Here is a 19199-nt window from a genome sequence, read left to right on the forward strand (position 1 = left end):
TAATTCTCTGTTTACCAAAAAAAAAACCTAAGATGATCTCATAATATTTGTATGTCGAACCCTGCAGGGAGAAACGAGGAGATGGGCATTACAAGCTAGGGGGGAAAGTAAAAAACCAAAGCAACGTCACACAATTGAGAACCTTCAGCCTACCCAATTTACGCCCACCGCGTTCTTTTGCAACTGATCTATTGTTTCGTTGTTCTGGGGTTTTGGCTTATTGGCTTCAGGTTGTTCTGGGGTTTTGGCTTACCAAATACACTTAGATTCATCAGTAGAGTAAATTTGAGGTTTTTCTCCTTTTTGTTGATGCCTAACTTTTTTCTGCATTGTAATCTAGAGATAGATGCAGAGCAAAATGGCGACAGTGATAAACAAATAAAGACGAGTAGAAAACCACCATGATTGAAATTGAAACATCGGCTAGAGCTAAAATTGAAAATTTTGGGGCTTTGGATTTTTTTAGCCATATAACCTATGCGCAATATTGATATCATAAGAGAATTCGAAGCAAGCCAATTGAATGGTCTGATTGTTCGAATATAATGGATGGCCCATTTTGACAACAAAATTAAAAAAAAAAAAGGTCAAACTGTTGAATAGTTGGACCGCCCAGGTCAATGGTTTGCTGATAAATCAACGATTTTGGGGGAAATAACATTTATGGGGTAAAATGGAACCGATCACTTGTTTTTTTGGTCTGGTCCGATTTTGAAAACCATGAAGTAAGCTATTAGCAACTCTTGACAATAAATTAATGGTGGTTTTATTTGTGTTATGTGAGGCTTGTAAGCAATACATGTATAAATAGGTTTTGGAAGTTTATGATACAAGTGGTTTTTTAAAGGGTAAATTGCATATTAGTACCATGTAATTTGGGCATAGTCTCACTTTGGTACCCTAATTTCAAAATGTGTCAATTTAGCACATGAATTGTCAAAACGTCTCAGTTTTATTCCAATTTTATTAATTATCATTTGAGTGGCATGCTAAAAGGCACAAATGCCCTTTGAATGTCATATAATTTTCTTTTTCAACTATCCAAATGCCTAAATCCATTGACGAACTACTAGCAAATAGGACTAAATTGAAACATTTTGGGAGTTCAAGTGATGAATTAGCACGTTTTGAAATTCAAATACCAAAGTGAGACTAGCCAAAAGTACATGGTATTAATCTGCAATTTGCCCTTTCTTAAAGATAGAGGGTATATATAAGTAATTAACCACAGACGAGGTTTTAGTCCAATAAAAATGGGAGGTTTTAATCTTTTTGCAAGGAACCTTGAATTTTAAATCATGGGTTCAGATCTTTTACCCACACCTACCCACTGAATACGAAAGCTATAGTTGCCCTTTCTTTATGGCAATTTAAATATGGCTCATTGGCAACTAACCCAGGGGTGTATTGTTGCCTTGTTGGTATGCTAGCTGGTTTGTTCCAACATTGACACAAAATCGATTCCTACAACCACCGATTTGGGGAAGGGGGTATTAGTGGTGTGCAACACCAAATATAAAAAAATAAAAAGAAAAAAGAGGATTCATAGGTTGGATAGCCTCGCGGAATGGTTCAGCCTAGCCTGTTCTACGATAGGTTTGGACAAACCTTTTTAATTATGCGGGCTCCAGTTCAGGCTTTAAATATCGGGCTCGACTATTTTTCAGGCTAGATTCAGACTTTTCCAAATAAGTTTGGTCCAACCCTAAGTCCAAATTGATAATAGTGTTTATATAATAAAAATATAATATTATGTAATAATAATATTAATAGCACAAGATGTATTATATAATATTCTATAATAGTCTATAATAGCAGAAGATGTATCGTATAACAATATATTATAAAATATATGTACAGGTCGGGCTTCGAGATCGGGATCGGGCTCAAAATTTAACCTGATGGTCGGATCATGCTCAGGCCGGGCTTGGGCTTGGACCTGTTCATTTTCTTTTTTATAAAGAAATAAAGCCTACAGGTCTAACTGTACGTAGGGTTTGGTTCAAAAAGAAAGCCAGCAAAAATTCCCGTGGGAGAGCAAACAATAATTCATTACTGACTTCTGTTCATGGCTGCTCCTCCCGAAAATTTGCTGTTCCCAGCTTCCAAAATAGATAAAAGAGAAGATGGTATATTAAATAGGATAGATAAAAAGACAACAACGCGGAGACCAGGAGAGAACCACCATCTTCTGCGGGTAATTTTTTTTAAACCATACTTTCTTTCATTTTATATGCAAACACCATTTTCATTTTACTGCTTAGTCTCTACTGGATTCTTCTGGATAATTGATCTTTCGCTACTAGTAAATTGCATGCACTCATATCCATGTTCTACTGTAGTTTGGTTTTTATTTTTTAATTTAATTTAATTTTATTGAAATGGATCTTTTTTGTTTTGCTCCCTCATTAGTAGTGGTTCTCTGTGGATTGTTTTGCTGTTTGACGTACCATGCTGTGGTTCAGGTCTTATTTATTTATTTGCATGTTGGACTGGAAGAGTTTACAGAGATTGTCATTGCCTTTCAGTTTTCGCAGTGGTCCCTTCTTTATTTGTTTGTTCCCAAGTTGAAACATTAATGGGTTTATTTATTTTCGTCTGCATGTGGATCCTTTCTTTTTAAGTTTTTCTCCGTTTATTAGTTTATTTTCCTTTTTGTTTTTTACTGTTTCAGATACTGCATTAAATTATTTTTTTCGATCTATAAAGCTTTTGTATTAAGAAATAGAACTACAAGTCTACAACTAAAATGAACTAGCAACAAATTTTATTCCCTTTTATTTCTTTTAGGTTGTTAAGTTTTCCAGCGGTGAACTTTAGATTCTACCTGGGAGGCCAGGTAGTTTAGGCTCTCTTATCTATTATTTTTTCCCTGTTAGTTTTCTTTAGATTTGGAAACCGCCTCTCTGTATGTGCAGGGGTAAGGCTATGTACATTTGCCCCTCCCCAGACCCAGCATTGGTGGGAGCCTCGTGCACTGGGCTAGTTTTCTTTAGATGAACTTGTTGTTGTTGTTTTTTTTTTTAATTTTTTTTTTTTGGCTTAGGTATATACAACTCGTTTTTTATTGCTTGGTTTCTTTAGCATTATTTATGCCATATACAATACACTGTTATAAATAAAATTTTTATGTTAATGCTTTTTATATTTGCTGGAACTCTCCGTTTTATATTTGGTGGAATTAAAGTTTATTTTTAATGAGTGTCAGACACCTGTCTCTTCCATGTTCAGAATTTTCGAGACACAATTAGATTTTTGCTTCTTTACTTATAAGTAATCCAGTTTCTCATTGATTTGGATATGCATTTCCATATGATTAGTTATAATTTATTTTGTTTAATAAGGTACTTGTCTGATTAAGGCTTGGGGGAGTACATGAACAGTAAATCTGAATCTCAAATATGATCCACCTTTCTCAGTTTCTCTTAAATTTGGTGAATCTTTGCTTACTAATTACATCATTAATAACATGCTAGCTTACTATCTTTTCCTTCTCCTTCAACTTTAGAAGGATGAATAATCGAAATCTAGGGAGTTGGAAATTTGGAACAAATATGGAGTCACAAAACATGAAATGATGATGGAGTAGAAACTCTAGATGCGAAAGTGAAATCCATGATTATCACGCCAGAATATGGGCATTACTACCATAGTTTTGAAGGCGCCAAAGAGAAACTTAATGATCGGGGGGGACCTTGTTTCTGGGCGGTGGAGTTTTTTACATAGAAACCATGAATGCTTGGGTAATTCCTTAGGTTCCATGTCAACCAGTAACCATTTTTCATTGATAATTATCTACAAAATTAATAGAAAAATATAAGCTACATGTTAAAAAAAAAACAGAGACAATCAACTTATTTATGAGAAGAAAAAAAAAAGAAGGAAAAGAAAGTTCAGGAAATATTGGGGTTGAGCTCCTATTTTGGTCTAGGAAAAGGAAAAGGGGGGGGGGAGGGTAGTGGACAGAATTTTAAGTTCTTGCTTATTCATTCAGATTTTGAAGCCTTTGAGGGTTCAAGATACCATCATGTGTGTTGATTGAACACTAACAAATAAGAAAATAATAAAAATAAACTAGTATATGAACCCTCAAAAATAAATATTTTAGGTAGGTTAATAATATCTATTTAATTAGTATAATATAAAAAAACAAAGAATATATAAGTGTTTCATAGGGGCATGTAGAAAATAGGTAGGCAAGTAAGTGAGGCAAGAAAGCGTTGCCTTGACAATTATGCTTTCTACTTTGATTTCAGTAAACATTCTTTTATACTTCACATTTGCTTCATTTATATTGTTATTGGGAGTTGTTATTTAAGCATATTAGACTTCATTGTCTATACATTTTGGGATTATTCATATTATTTGGGGAGGATGGATCAGCATCCTCTTATGTTTTCTTCATTTATATTTCAAAGGAAACTTTGACAGTAGGTCATAGGGTTTCATCTAGCCAAGCCTTGAGTGGAGAGAATAGATACAAGATCTCATATAGAAAATCACAAAGATGTCAATAGCATCTTAACCTGAAATGCTCCAATTTCATTGGATTTTGTGGGTGTTCTATGTATCAATCAAGCATGGGTTACTTAAAAGATTTGATTACGTAAATAGCTAATCTCTGATTTGCTTTGACAAAAAAAAGAGAAAAAGATAAAGGCAATTGCATGTCTCCTATGAACAAAATATTGTAGCTTGGTGCAGTGCAATAAATGATGCATTTTACTGAAAGTGGTAGTAATAGCATGTCTAGGTGCTCTCTTTGGGTAATTCATTATGCAAATCAATCCTTTAAAATGGAAGGAGAGCATTTTTGTATACCAGCCTTCTTTCCATGTGTTTAGCAGCTGAAATCATTTGTTATCCATCATAAAATGGGAGATGTTAAAGGGTTTTAATGATACTTTTGTCATTTAAGGTTGTTAAAAGACAAATTATTTGGAAACTTCACAACCAAAGGAGTGTATCTTGTATAAGACTATCTTGTGGCTGAAATCTTCGGACTTATTTCACCAGTTTTCTTTTAATGATCTGTGGAGGCATTGGACAGCAATAGCAAGCACTTCCTTTCGGAAGAGTAAGGTGTATATGAGTTGGGCACCCCCTCCTGAAGGCTTTATAAAACCAAATTTTGATGGCAGTGGTCAAGGTAACGCAGGTCCCTCCAGGATTGGTGGAGTTATAAGGAATGAAAGTGGTAATGTGGCTCTCTTATACTCAGGCCCTTTAGGTGTGGGGGACTCCACTAGGGCTGAATTACTAGCTGCTCTTCAAGCAGTACAGTTTGCAGTACAGCTAGGAGTGTAACAACTACTAATAGAGGGTGACTCCAAGGTGGTTGTGAGGTGGTTGCAGAACCCAGAGACTATGGTTTGGTGCTTTAAGAATGAACTTAAAAAATTCAAGTGGTTGACAAGAAATATGTGTGTCAGAATACAATGGGTGGGGAGATAAGCTAATGCTATGGCTGATAATTTAGCCAAGCAAAGGGCAAACAGGGAACAATTGTATTGGGCACAGTTGTAATCTGTTTTTGGTTTTGATTGCTTGGAGAGGTCGCAGCTTGTGCCTCTCCATGGATACTTGCATCTGTTTTTCTCCACTTTCTAATAAAAATTCTCATTTATAAAAAAAAAACTTCACAACCAAAATAGTGAAAATTTTCTAGAAAGTGGTATTGACTTCTTATAATCATTTTATGGTGGCAGGTAGATTAGATATAATGACTATAATATTTCTCTCATTATTGTTTGAGTATAGATTCATAAGATACAGACCAACGGGAGGACTATATTCTATTGCTGGCCTTGCAATTCAACTGGGAGGACTATATTCCTCAGATCAATTGGATGAAAAAATGCATATTCCCATCACACACAGGTGCCATTTGAAGCTGAAGTATCAACTTTTTTGGGTAAAACAAAATGTCTTTGGCTGACCTTATTCCCCCTTAAGCAACCTTTGTCTCTAAAGAAGAATCCTTGTTCTTGTACAAAGTTATACTTGACAAGACTGCAATTTAGATTACAATAGCCTGAGGGTGATTATGTCCCAACATCTTTTATTTTCAAATAGGTGATGAATCAGATCAATGTTTTAAAACGTGGAGGCATGATGTGAGGCATTCCACTACCTAGAGGCGTGAGGCATCGTAGTTCAGAATGTAAGGGGCATAAGCCTCCTTAAGAGGAGGGGGGGGGGTCAGGAGGAAGAAGGAGGAGGAAGAAGAGGAAGGGGGGATCTCATTTTTTCTTTATTTTTAATAAATATCTTTTATATTAAGAAGAATAAAGATGCATAGCACTAGTTGAAAGGGGGGGTCGTCTTGGGGGTGAAGCCCCCCGGCCGAAGGGGCCGGGGGCAGACCACTTTCTTTCCCCTTATATTTTTCTTCCCTTCCCACTCCTTTCCTCTTTTTTTTTTCTTTTTTTTTTATTTCTTCTCTTTCTTTCTTTTTCTTTCCCTTCCCTTTCTTTTCCTTTCCTTTCCTTTTTCTTTTCTTTTCCAGTCTTTTTATATGAGGTGTGTATGAGGCGTACGCCTCTGGCATGCCTCATGAAAAAGCGCATGAGGCGTATGCCTCTGAGGTGTCAGCAGCTCTGGCATACACCTCAAGGTGTTTTGGGAGTGCCTCGCTTGGAGGTGCGCCTCTAGGTGTACGCCTCCCATGCCTTTTAAAACACTGAATCAGATAGCTATATCGGCATTCATTTTGAATTTATGGGCAGGATATGGAGTTGCTCCTTTTAACTCTTTTGAAATTATTTCCATTGCTTTCAGAAACTTTGGATCCAAGAGTGGTAGGTCTATGCCTTTGTATATGGGTAGAAAATAGCAATTTGGTTCCTTTCCTTACCCATTGTTTGAACACTTGGAATGATTTGGAAAAAACATGTTTATTTTTTCCTCTCATAAGGAAGATGTAATTCACTGGAATTGGTGATGGAAAGGGTTCAACAAAAATTAACCAGTTAAGACTTGATACATTGGACCAACCTAAGGAAACATCGTTTTGATTTTATCCTTTATTTATTTATTAATGATATAAACCTTCTACATGGGATAGATTTGTAAATTACTTTTGCATATGTGGCTTTTTCAACTCTTCTTTGTGTGGATCAAGTACTTCATAACTTTTCAAAATAGATAAATAGATAATTTTCTGAAGAAGAAAATGGGCATCCATGAGGTATATTTTAATGTGAGGTTGTGATTATGATAGTTTCCTGCTCTAGGCCCTCTAATAGAACTAAAAAACCTTATGTTTAAAGAATTAGTTTGTATTTATCAGCTCAGTTCAAGGAACCTGTATAGAATCATTCCAAGCATAGTTTGTTTGTATTGATAGTTTCCAAGCACAGTATGCCATTTTGTTATTGGAAATTCTCTATGAGTATTTTCTTTTCCCAAAGGTGCTAGGGAAAAAGGCCCTTCTCTTGATGGTCCAATGTTGAAAAGAGTAGACTCTCTGGTATATTCAAAATTCAGAAAGGTCCAAGAAGATGAGCTAGTTAAATTTATTGTTGCTCCTGAGGCTGAATACTGAGTCCAACTGTCCTGATGGTTCAACAGTGGCTTTGGTAGCCTCAACCTTTGAATGTGTACTGTTCATCTCATTGCCTACCCGTACACATTATTTAGAAATAGCTCTCTTTTATGTTGTTTACTTGTTGTCATTGTTTACAGATAGGACATCTTTAATTGTTATTCAATTTACAATTAAGACGCACTGGTTTATCAGATTTGCTGGGATGATGCTTTCAATGTTGAGGGACATTCAGACACCTTCAAAAACTAAGTCTTACTCATTGATTTTATGCAGTTATTCTGTCTTAAAATCTTGTTAATCATATAATGGCTTGCTATGTTAATTTGGAGTGAAGATCAGAAGAACTTCCCTTCTGCTTTCTTTTGTGATTTATTCTGTACAAAGTCAAGTAGTGAGTCAAAAATGCTTTGAGAAATTACTTGTATACGCTTAGTTACGCCACAATGTGACTGGCCCTCAATACCATGTGCTTCCATGAAAGATTTAGCTACATAAACAAATATAATGATGACTAAAAAGTTATCTATTGGTTATACGTAATACAAAAACAATTTCTTTTCTACTTCAATTAATCAACACTCATTATTTCTCTGAAAAGATAATAGATATATAATTTCTTATATTAGATCTTTATTGTGCAGGATAAACCATGTGATATATGTGGAAGTATTGGCTACATCGAGTCTCTTGCCGCTTGTACCAAGTGTAATGTTGCTCATGAGCATATGTATGGGTGAACTCACTGTACTCTTTTCTACCAGTTGTACATTTTCAGTTTGTTGTTTCTTAATTTCTTCAGTAATGTATCATCTGTGTGGTGTGTGCTATGTTATGAGCACAAAATGGGAGTGCTTTTCCTTTTACCATCATCTTTAACCATGCACTTAAAGCCTCAAAGGGTTTGTAACTTGTGGAACGTTTGAGCTATGAGCTCTATATGACATAAAAAGGTGATTATCCAAAGTTGGTCCTAGCCATCTGGGATCTTGGGAGGTCAGGACTGGATCTTAGGATTTTACCTTTGGCAATTTTTTTGGCACAATGTGACTTCTCTCAGACTCAAATCCACTTTCTCATGTTTGTTGCCCTGAAATGTTACCAAGAGACCACAAATAATAGCCTCTGAGCTCAATATCACATGCTAAGTTAAAATTGAGCTATGCATGCTATGAGATTTTCATAGACATCTTTATCACATTCTCTTGCAGTCAAACAAAACAAAAATCGAAATGAGTAGGTAAATTGATTTGCTAGGGATTGGGGTCATCCATTTACTTTGTTTTTTGGTGGACCCAACCTATGGTGGTTTCCCATGTCTGCAATCTGCATACACCGCTTGTATGATGTTTCTGAGACAAGTCTTCCTGTTAACTATACATTTCACTACTGCCTTTTCTTACATGTTTTCATTTTTTCTTTTCATTTCCAGCTATTGTATGCGAAACAACTTGAGAGCTCTTCCAGTTATGTGGTTTTGTGAGACTTGTCGATTGAACCCTGACATGGTCTCTCTGGAATCTGATGCCAAGGGATGCATTCCAAGCAAAAAGGTCAAGATGACTGATGCAGGTAGGGGAGATGATATTTAATTGGCATTAACATGTTTCATTGCTTCTGATTTCTGTGATTTTTTTGTCGCCTTGTTATAATCTAGAAATTTTATTATAGGGTATTAAAAGTGATATTATAGTGGTTATTAAATAGTATCATGCCTTGAATAATGAACATGTGTTACACTATGTAATTAGAGTGTGGTTTTTTTGGAAATACCTTTGATGTGCCTTTCCAAGTCCATTGGTAGCTATTGATGGAATTGCTTCTAGCTCTTAATTGTCAAATGTTAGGTATAGAGGGCATTGAACTATAAAATTTATTTTTTGCTATGGGTCCTTGTTTTTCTTCATCCATGTTCATACATTAATGAAACTTTTGAATGACTAAGAGAAGCTACATTTGGCCTTGGTAATATTTTCTTTTGATCTTAGTAATATTAAATGTCAAAGAAGTGTTTTTAGTAGGTGATGTTTTCCATACAGATGCTGGACCAAAGAACCCTGGTGCTGAAGAAAAGAAGCAACTGGTGATTTTACCAAAACTCAATACTGATTGTCAAAATAATCCTGCTTTATATTCTACTTGGAAGTGAGTGCTTTATCCTTTCACAATATCTTGTGATGCAATGATTGTCTGTTTGATAAAATTTCAAGGAGTAACTAATAGAAAAAATGCACACACTGGAAAAATCAAAGGAAGTGAGAAAAGGGAGAGCAGTTGCAGTGATTTCTATGAAGGGTATTTTTATGCTATTACTTTTAGATGTGCAACTTGGGCGAGCTTGGGCTGAGCATTTGTTAAAATTCCAAGGGGCCTAGCCCATGCTGTGTAAATTCTTCAAATGGGGTACCCCAAATTGCATCTCTAATTATTATTGTTGTTGTTGTTGCTTGTTTGTTAATGTTATTGGAAGGTATCATGAAGAACTGCTGATGGTGTTTTTGGGCTATCATAAAAAACTATAGGATATTGTTGTATTGATGACAATACATTTTTGCTTTCATGTATAGTTTACTTATTTCACCATATGCTCGACCTTCCTACTTTGATAGACTGGCACTGGTTATACCCTGGCTTACTGATAAAAATGCAATGGCTCTACTTTGTTAATGTTATAGGAAAACTTCTTGGGTTGTTTTAAAATGCAATGACCTTTCTTTGATGACATGATCAACATCCCCTGGCATTCATCCTACCCTTAATAGCAAGAATGGGAAGATTATTTGGAGATGCAATTATGTAGAGCATTTTTGGAAGAAACTAATTTCTAGATATTCCAGGATCAACTTGGTCATTAGGCCAGTAGCTATCAAGGTGTCTATTAGGTCTCTAAGTTGAAATAATTTTATGGTATCCGACTCAAATATGAAAATTTTTAATGGGGATCCTAAGCTTCCCCATCAAGGTGTCTATTAGGTCTTTAACCAAGCACATGCTGTTGCATCAGAGTCAATATATAGAGTATTATTTTTCCTTGTACCTTATAGAGGATGGAGTTGTAACTTTTGTCTGTTAGGCCGCTGCCCTACAATTCCTTATCTACACCTTGTCCCAACTATATGGGGTTGGCTATATGACCCTATAATTCTTCATCATCTAAGCCTTGTCCCAATTATATAGGGTTGGCTACATGAATCCCTTTTCGCCATTCTGTTCTGTTCAGTGTCATCCACACCTCATTCAAATGTTCGGTTATGGTGTGGGCCGTGTGGTGTGGCCCAAAACCCAATATATCATGGTGTGGTCTACCCACACCCTAAATATTGACCATTGTTATTTATTGTGCTTGTAACCATGCCACAGGGGACTATAATCCCCTTAGGAGATATAATGCTTTGCATTTGGGAGTTTGCAAAAAAAATATTATTATTTCACATGATATTTTTTTAATTATTTGTCCTATATATAATAATTAATAATATTTATCTTACCATTATGATTATTATTATTATATTGGATATTAAAAGTAGAGATTTTACTTTTTATGTTTTTACTAATTTTAATATTTCTAAGTTAATTTTTTAATAATTATTTATAATTAATATTAGTTCTCTTATTTTATATTTTTATATTCCTTTCAAATTTTTAATTATTATTATTATTATTATTATTTTCAATTCAGCTGGTAATATTTTATTAATTCGTAGTCATGGTTAAAAATTGACCACATCTTAAATTAATTCTTATTATTACTTTGTATTTTGCTTAAAAAAGAAAAAAAAAATTCTTGATCAACAATGTAGATTATCTCATATTGTGTATTTGAGATACATGGAATCAAAACACAGGGTGTGGCCTAAACCACACCACACCATGCAGAACGCCTATGTAGTATAGTGTGGTTTAGGCTACCCATTTTTTACCACAGTACAAAATGCCTATTCTGTTGTAGCATGGTGTATTTTCAATCACACCATGACCCACTTTCTCAACCACACTATAGAACACCCCTAAATCATTTCTTACTACTAAGACCCAAGTCCTTTTTGGCATACCCCTAGCTCTTCTTGCCTTTTCAAGTAACAAACCAATTCGTCTAATGGGTGCTGTAGCTAGGGGTGAGCAAAAAAAAAAACCGAAAAACCGAACTGACCGAAAAAACCAACCGAAACCGAATCGAAAAATTGGTTAACCGACTGGTTGGTTCGGTTTCGGTTCGACGTTTTCAAAAAACCAACAGTTTCGGTTTGGTTTTGGTTAACCATTTAAAAAAACCGGCGGTTAACCGAATTGACCGATATATATATATATATATAATATTTATGTAGTATTACATATATTATATATTATATTTTATTTTGTTTTTGAAAATCTAATAAATGCCGCTAACAACGAATAAGACTTTTTAGTTTGGCAGTTTGAGAGTGTTCAAACTGTCGATTTGAGTCTGGCAGTGGTAGATTGGCAGCCAGACTGGAATCCGAACAACCAAACTTTTTTTTTGGTTTTTCCCTTTCTTTCCCTTTCTCTCTAAGCTCTCTCAGACTCTCACTCTCCGTCTCTCTCATTGTACTTAGTCTGGTCCTCCTCTTCTTGCTCTTTTGGGCATTCAGCCAATCAATCCTCAGGCTTCAGCTAGGAATGGCACTCCCTCCGTCCCTCTTCGCCTTTTTCATTCTCTTCCTTTTTCTTTCCCACTCAACATGATGCACTACCGCTGCATCAAGATCCAACACACCGGGGGATCTAGTTCGTTCATCATGCATCCATGCTAGCTATCCAAACCTTTGTCTCCACACGCTCTCCTCCTACACCGGCTCCACCAGGACTGCCAACGACCTTGCACAAGCGACCATAACCGTTAGTCTCTCCCGCGATCAAGCCATCTTTGGCTGCATCGCCCGCCTCGCCAAGCTCCACGGCGGGAGCAAGAGGCAGCAAGGCGCATTGCATGATTCTGTGGAGCAACTGTCGGACTCAATGGACGTGTTGTGCGAGACGCTTGTAGAGCTCCGACATCTCAGACGCGTGTCGTTCAGGACTCGCAGTTCCTTTTTTTTTTTAGGGTAAAAAATTGAAAAACTGAACCGTGGTTAACCAGTTGCATCGGTTTGGTTTTGGTTCGGTTAAATGTAAAAATCGAATAAATCGGTTCGGTACAAAAAATCACCCCATGGTTCGGTTAACCGAACCGTGAGCACCCTAGCTGTAGCTGGTCTTCTGTGCATGTGATTAAACCACCTCACTCTACTTATTCTCATTTTATCACCTAAGAATCAATAAAAAAGTGGCAAGATTTTTTTTTGAACAACCGCTTTCTCCTCACTCAAATCCCTCTCATTAAATCTTATATTATCATTCATCGAATCATACTCTTGACTAGAATACCCCTATTTTTGAATTTGGTCATTCTCTAATTGTGAGAGCACCAAATGTAATTTGAACCACTACATTTCTCCTCATTAAATTCCCTCTCATCAAATCTTATATTTATGGTATTAACTCCCATTCACTCATTAAATCCTATGTTTTAAGTTATTTTTTTCACCAATAAATTTTATTAATTAAATCTATATCCAATACTTTTAACAACATAAAATACATGCTTTTTAAAATTGACCTAAAAATGGAACTTTTGTTCCATCTTTGTGGTAAGTAAGCAATTCAACCATCTAGGTCAAATGGGTCAATCACTCGTGCCTTGGTGTCATAATGGAATACAAATTTAAAAAATATAAACAAATACAAAAAGTAAAAAATATAGAAAAATTGGGCACATATCTAATGTTTTATATTGATCATATTAAAGAAAACAAGTATGATAAATAATGATAATTCTTATTGATGCTGGAATGAAATATAAATTTAAGACCAATCCGTGGTGGCAGGTTAACAATTCAACCTTTTGAGTCAAATGTTTTGACCCTTGATATGACAATTAAGTAAAAATTAAAAAAAGATAAAAACACAAAAACATTATGCAATAATATTGAAATTTGTAAAAAACATTTAGGCACTTATCTAATATTTTATATTAATCATAAATTATCAAAAATATTGCTGCCAAAGATGGGGCTGAGGGCAACAAGGTAACTTCGTTGACGTCCGAGGTCGATGGGTCCAACCTGTGAGCATGAGAAGGGAACACTTTAGAGGCCTTGGGTGTTATCCCAGGGGCGGAGACTCTGATGATCAAGTTAGTTAGGTGCTGAAGAGGGGTCAAACCAGGCTTGAGACGAGGGCTCAGAGCTTAGTCCTTGAGAGCTCAAAAGAGGTTTCTCGAGATACTGAATGCAAGAGAGCAAGAGTGAGCAAGATGGATTTACCTTGAGCTAGGCACCCCCTTTTATAGATGACCTTGCCATGTAGTGGTTGGAGGCAGCTAGAGACGGATGGTTAGGATTCCATCCTACCGATGCCACATGGCGCAATTCGGGGCCTGCCATGTGCACCTACATCAAAAAATATTTTATATTAATCATATCAAATAAAAATAAAGTGTGATAAATAATAGTTGTTTTATCACACTTCGACCTCTGATTCCCTTTACCTCCTCCAATCCTAGAAATCCTCAACTACTATAACATCTCCCTCAATCAACTAGCTCCGAACGCGGTTAGGACCATAGTTGTTGTGCTGGTGATGGCTCGCCTCCGAGGTGTGTCTGTGACCTTGAACATCTTTCGAGGTCTATTTGCCTTGAGGAAGCATGCCGCTGGGGAAGACTTGTGGTACTTCCAGGGCTGACGGGGTAGGGTAGTGGACAACCTGTTGTCCGTCCACAACTAGAAGAAGAAGTACTTCTTCGTCTCTTGTTTGGAGGGGTGGTCCTTCAGGTATGACTAGGGGAAGCCGGATACGTTGGTTGAGAGGATTAGGCCATACAATAATGAGGAGTTGACCGTGATGACTCGGATACGATTGAGGAGGACGATTCACGCCGAGCCCTTTATAGCGAAGGAAGCCTTGGTATGGGCTGGTCTTAGCCCTGCCCACTTAGTATGGGCACTCCTGCTATCGGCTATTTACGTTGTCTTCTTTGTTTACTTTGTCTTTCTTCTAACGCTTTCCTTGTATGTTGCAAAAATGGACTGGGGCATGAAAGATAGACTGATGCAGCTAGCAAGGGCTAACGCCAAGAAGGGGCTAACCGAGGGGCCTTCAAAGAGGCCTGCTACGATGGAACCGCCTCGGGCAAAGGCGCCAACCAAGGCCGAGAGGAGGGTGGCCACGCCCAAGCGACCAATTGAAGCCCCTCAAGCTCAGAGGGCGAAGAGACTGGTGGTGAGGGACTGCCCAACCGAGGGTGTTGCCGGAGTCTCTCGGTAGTCGGGGCCTCATTCATTTGACCCCCACAAAGACACGTTGCTCCCGGCTCATAGAGTTTTTTGCCCCAAGTGGAGTGTCAAGGAGGGCAACTCCCTTAGCAACCCCAGCGTCGGCTGAGCTTTGGTGATGGGGATGCTCCCGACGGGGGACCGATAGTCTTGGACACAAGTTTCCATCCAAGGGGTTTGGGACACCCTGCTGGACAGGCTGACCGAGGGCAATAAGGTAACTTTGCTGACGTCCGAGGCCGATGGATCCAACCTGTGAGTAGGAGAAGGGAACACGTCAGAGGCCTCGGGTGTTATCCTAGGGGTGGAGACTCTGACGGTCAAGTTAGTCAGGTGCTGAAGAGGGGTCAGACTAGGCTTGAGACGAGGGCCCAGAGCTTAGTCCTTAAGAGCTCAGAAGAGGTCTCTCGAGATACTGAATGCAAGTGAGAAAGATGGATTTACCTTGAGCCGGGCACCCCCTTTTATAGCTGACCTTGCCATGGAGTGGTTGGAGGCAGTTAGAGATGGACGACCAGGATTCCATCCGGTCGATGCCATGTGGCGCAATCTGGGGCCTGCCATGTGCACCTACATCAAAAAAATATTTTGTATTAATCATAGAAAATAAAAATAAAGTGCGATAAATAATAGTTGTTTTTATTGATGTTGGAAATAAAATATAAAATTTAAAGCCGACCCAAAAATGAAAAAGTGACAGGATATGGGAACTTTGTGATGCATCAACTTGACCTGAGGACCCATCCCAGCACTAAATTAACTCTGTTTTGGGCATGTAACTACTTGTGAAAGTTGGAGTATATCTGTTGATTTGTATGCTGTGATGAAGGTGCTGTCATTGTAAATGTTCCTGATTTGAAGACTCAGTAATTGCAACTTTCTGCTTTGTATAGAGGAAGCTTTGAGATATGTGATAGAAGTCTCCCTGGGGAATTCTACGATGGATTTCGGGCTCATCCTCCAGAAAAAGTTTCTCGGAAGGCATATGAAGCTTCCAAACAAATGCCTGGAATACTGCAGTTTAAGCTGCAACCCCGGCAGCATGTTTGGTCAGAGATCTTCCACAAGTGTCCTCCTGCTGGAAATGATGTTGCTTTGTATTTCTTTCCTGGGGACTTCTATAGGTTTTGTTGCGACACTTATTTTGGAAATCTAATTTGAAATTATTTATAGAGGAGATGCTATTGTTTTTTTTTTTTTTGATCAGATGCTATTGTTGTTTCTGAATGCTTCATCTCATTGTAGGTCCAAGGAGATGTACAATTCCCTGTATGATCTCATTGAGAGGGATGATTTAATGATGCTAAGTTCCTTCAATGGTCTTGAATTACTGATATTTACATCTAGAGAGCTGCCTGTGGATTTGCAGAGTAAGTTCCATGTTTTTTTTCTTGTATTTTTAGTTCAAGAACAATCTAATCTTCTTTAAAATACCTTCAGGAATCTCCAAAAATTACAGAGAGAATAAAGCTGTAACAATTTAATCAAGAATGAGAGAGTAGGGAAGAGAAGAACTTAGAAGAGAAAAACTGAACTCATCTGGATGTTTTTTTTGATAAATAACTCATCAGGATGTTTGCCCATTCATTTATTCCTATCACATAACTCATAAACACTCGAGACTGAAAATGACAGAAATAACCCTTTGAAGTTTCAACATAACCAATGGATAAAGCAGAAAATAAAAACCAAAAGACGAATATTACTATCAACATTCTCCCTTAAGCTAGCAACAACTAGATTGCCTGAAAGAAATAATCTAATAATCTGATAACAAAACAAAAAACAAATGGCCCGTAAACATTAACAAAAGATCTCTTAATAAAAAATTATAGCTTTTCAAGAATTTCATTGAGCATGTGTGAGGCACAAGAAATTCTGGTGCTGGAAATACCTGAACAAGTCAGCAACACGCACCAACATGGATCTTCAACCAAAACAAATAAGCTCCTTATCGAAGAGTCATTCCCCCTGCTTTCTTATAATTGTCAGATTTGGTTTCACTTTAACTTTCAACTGGACATTTGAGGTCCTCCTAGTAACACAAAAACAATACTGTTCTTGTGATCACTCTAGAAGAATTCATATCAAGCTTTGATGATCATATAACAAAAAACGGAATCACACTTAACTGTAGCTCTAAACAATGTTCAAAATATCACCTCTACAAGACTACTTGTAACTGGAGCATTAGTGGGTGCTCACACCAGAGATCTTGGATACCTTAAGAAACCAAATGCAATGATCCAAGAAAACTACAATCATACTTACGTCCTTTTTTGTTTCTCTTCTACCTTATTTTCTTCCTTTTTGCTTAATTTTGTTTGAACTAGAAAGGGTACTCTAGTTGCAACTAGTTATTATAAATCTAAAGATGCATCATGAATTTATATGCACTCAATATTTATCAAAAAAAAATTTATATGCATTCAAACTAGATTATATAATTCTACACAAAAGAACCAAACAAATTTGAAATATTTACTCCTGAAGTTTGATATTAATCACTTTGTACCAATGAGGTTGCATAAAATCTGAAGGCCTGGAATGGCTGGCTTAACAAGCTTTTACCATGAGCATGAATCTCTGGTCAATTTATGTTGACATATTTAGAATCTTCATTAGCTTTAACTGAGTTTCTATTATTTGATAACATATCTTGTCATTGACAGGAAGAACTGAAATTCCAGCCAATGTTTATAGCATAAATTGTCCTTTAGTATATGCTTCATTAAAATTGTTTTTGAATGGCCATTGGCAGGGCATATGCATGTCGAAATGGCAATATTTGCCTGTTTCTTTTAATTCTCTCTAGAAGTAACTTATCTAGGAGTTCTCATGAAAAGTATGGCTCTGATGTGTGCAACAGGGATAAATATGCCGTTCTTTCTTTGGGGAATTTTCCGCGTCCAACATATAAAAGACAAAATGAATCATGTACAAGAATTATGCTCTTCATCTGTACCTCCTTTGGAGAGGCTACAGGACAATCATGAAGACAATGATAACCCGGAGGTCATTGACATGGAAGTTGACATGGTAGGTGGGAAGGATGTTGGGAGAGTGGATATACCTGTGAAGCGTTTTATTACTGGAGGAACTAAAACTCTGGGGAGTTCACCAAAAATTAAAATAGAAAAGTGTAGTGACATCGGTGTTCTTGGGCTAGTTGGAACAGTTTCAGGGGTGGATGCTTCTGAAGATCCATTTCTAAAACCACTCTTGAAGGTCAAAAGAGAATGGTACAATAACCTTGATGCTCCCCCTGGATTTCCCAGGCATGTTATAAGCAAGACTGCCCAAACAGGGCCTTTGCAAAGGCCCGTTGATGATAAAGAATTAACAGTTACAGGTGTGGATGCTTCTGAAGGTCCCTTGCAAAAACCACTCATGAAGGTGCCAGTTGTTCGGGAGAATTTGCACAGTAAAGCTCCACATCCTTTATCCAAGGTCAAAAGAGAATGGCTCAATAATCTTGATGCTCCCCCTGGATTTCCCAGGCATGTTATAAGCCAGATTGCCCAGACAGGGCCTTTTCAAAGGCCTACTGATGAGAAAGAGTCAACGGTTACAGGTGTGGATGCTTCTGAAGGTCCCCTGCAAAAACCATTCATGAAAGTGCCAGCTGTTCAGGGCAATTTGCACAGCAAAGCTCCACATCTTTTATCCAAGGTGAAAAGAGAGTGGGACCATAACCTTGATGCTCCTCCTGGATTTCCCAGGCGTGTTATAAGAAAGACAGCCCAGGCGGGGTCTTTGCTAAGGCCTCCTGTTGATGAGAAAGACTCAAAGCACTGGAAAGAGCAAAAGAGATCATGATTCCCATTTCCCAGGACCCAGAAAGCAATTCTCTGTCTCATTTTAGAAATCTGTACAGTTGAGAAATCTGTGTTATTCCATGTTGCTTTTTATTTCTGTCCTCATGGATGGTATATGCCAGGGCATTTCATTTAGCTCTCTGTATCACTGTATGTTTATTTTGCGGTTATACTTTTGTACATGCACAGGAATATTGAAAAGAAAGTTAAAAAAGGGGGGAAAGTTTTCCATGATTTTCTTGTTTCATCCATGGTTCATTTGATGGTCTGGTAGTAACAAGCAAGGAAATTTGTAAAACGGGTAGAGGATGCGCATCCAGGGAATCGAACCCTGGTCAGTACCGTGGGAGGGTACTATGATACCACTACACCAGATGCGCAGATGTTAAGCTTCTGAAAGCGACATGATCATCAAATCTCTAATGAGTAAAGGCTAAAGCCTAAAGTTGCCGGTGGTTCCATGCTTCCATGAAAATTGGGAGAGGATCTGAAGAACCAGTC

At 37.4% G+C, this 19199-nt stretch overlaps 1 protein-coding gene and 1 non-coding gene across 5 annotated transcripts; one reads left to right on the forward strand and one right to left on the reverse strand.

Moving 5' to 3' along the window:
- Positions 1 to 1925: 1925 nt before the first annotated feature.
- On the forward strand, positions 1926 to 18932 carry LOC148863299 (uncharacterized). Of its 4 annotated transcripts, none has more exons than XM_088976111.1 (7): positions 1926 to 2197; positions 8191 to 8276; positions 8979 to 9118; positions 9586 to 9691; positions 15774 to 16004; positions 16126 to 16250; positions 17750 to 18932. In XM_088976111.1, exons 1-7 carry the CDS (start codon positions 2069 to 2071, stop codon positions 18697 to 18699), a joined length of 1767 nt encoding a protein of 588 aa, XP_088832237.1. In that variant the 5' UTR covers positions 1926 to 2068; the 3' UTR covers positions 18700 to 18932. The 4 variants fall into 4 exon arrangements, with proteins under 4 accessions (XP_088832237.1, XP_088832236.1, XP_088832239.1 ...); XM_088976110.1 differs by having other exon boundaries at positions 1989 to 2197; positions 8191 to 8282; XM_088976113.1 differs by lacking the exon at positions 15774 to 16004 and having other exon boundaries at positions 1996 to 2197.
- A 75-nt stretch (positions 18933 to 19007) lies between these two features.
- TRNAG-CCC (transfer RNA glycine (anticodon CCC)) lies at positions 19008 to 19078 on the reverse strand. The gene has a single exon. It is a non-coding gene; the product is annotated as a tRNA-Gly (tRNA).
- Between the last annotated feature and the right edge of the window lie 121 nt (positions 19079 to 19199).

This window comes from Nelumbo lutea, chromosome 3 (genome assembly GCF_056320005.1).
Source record: "Nelumbo lutea isolate HS-2025 chromosome 3, American lotus-T2T, whole genome shotgun sequence".
In the NCBI taxonomy this organism is placed as follows: domain Eukaryota; kingdom Viridiplantae; phylum Streptophyta; class Magnoliopsida; order Proteales; family Nelumbonaceae; genus Nelumbo; species Nelumbo lutea.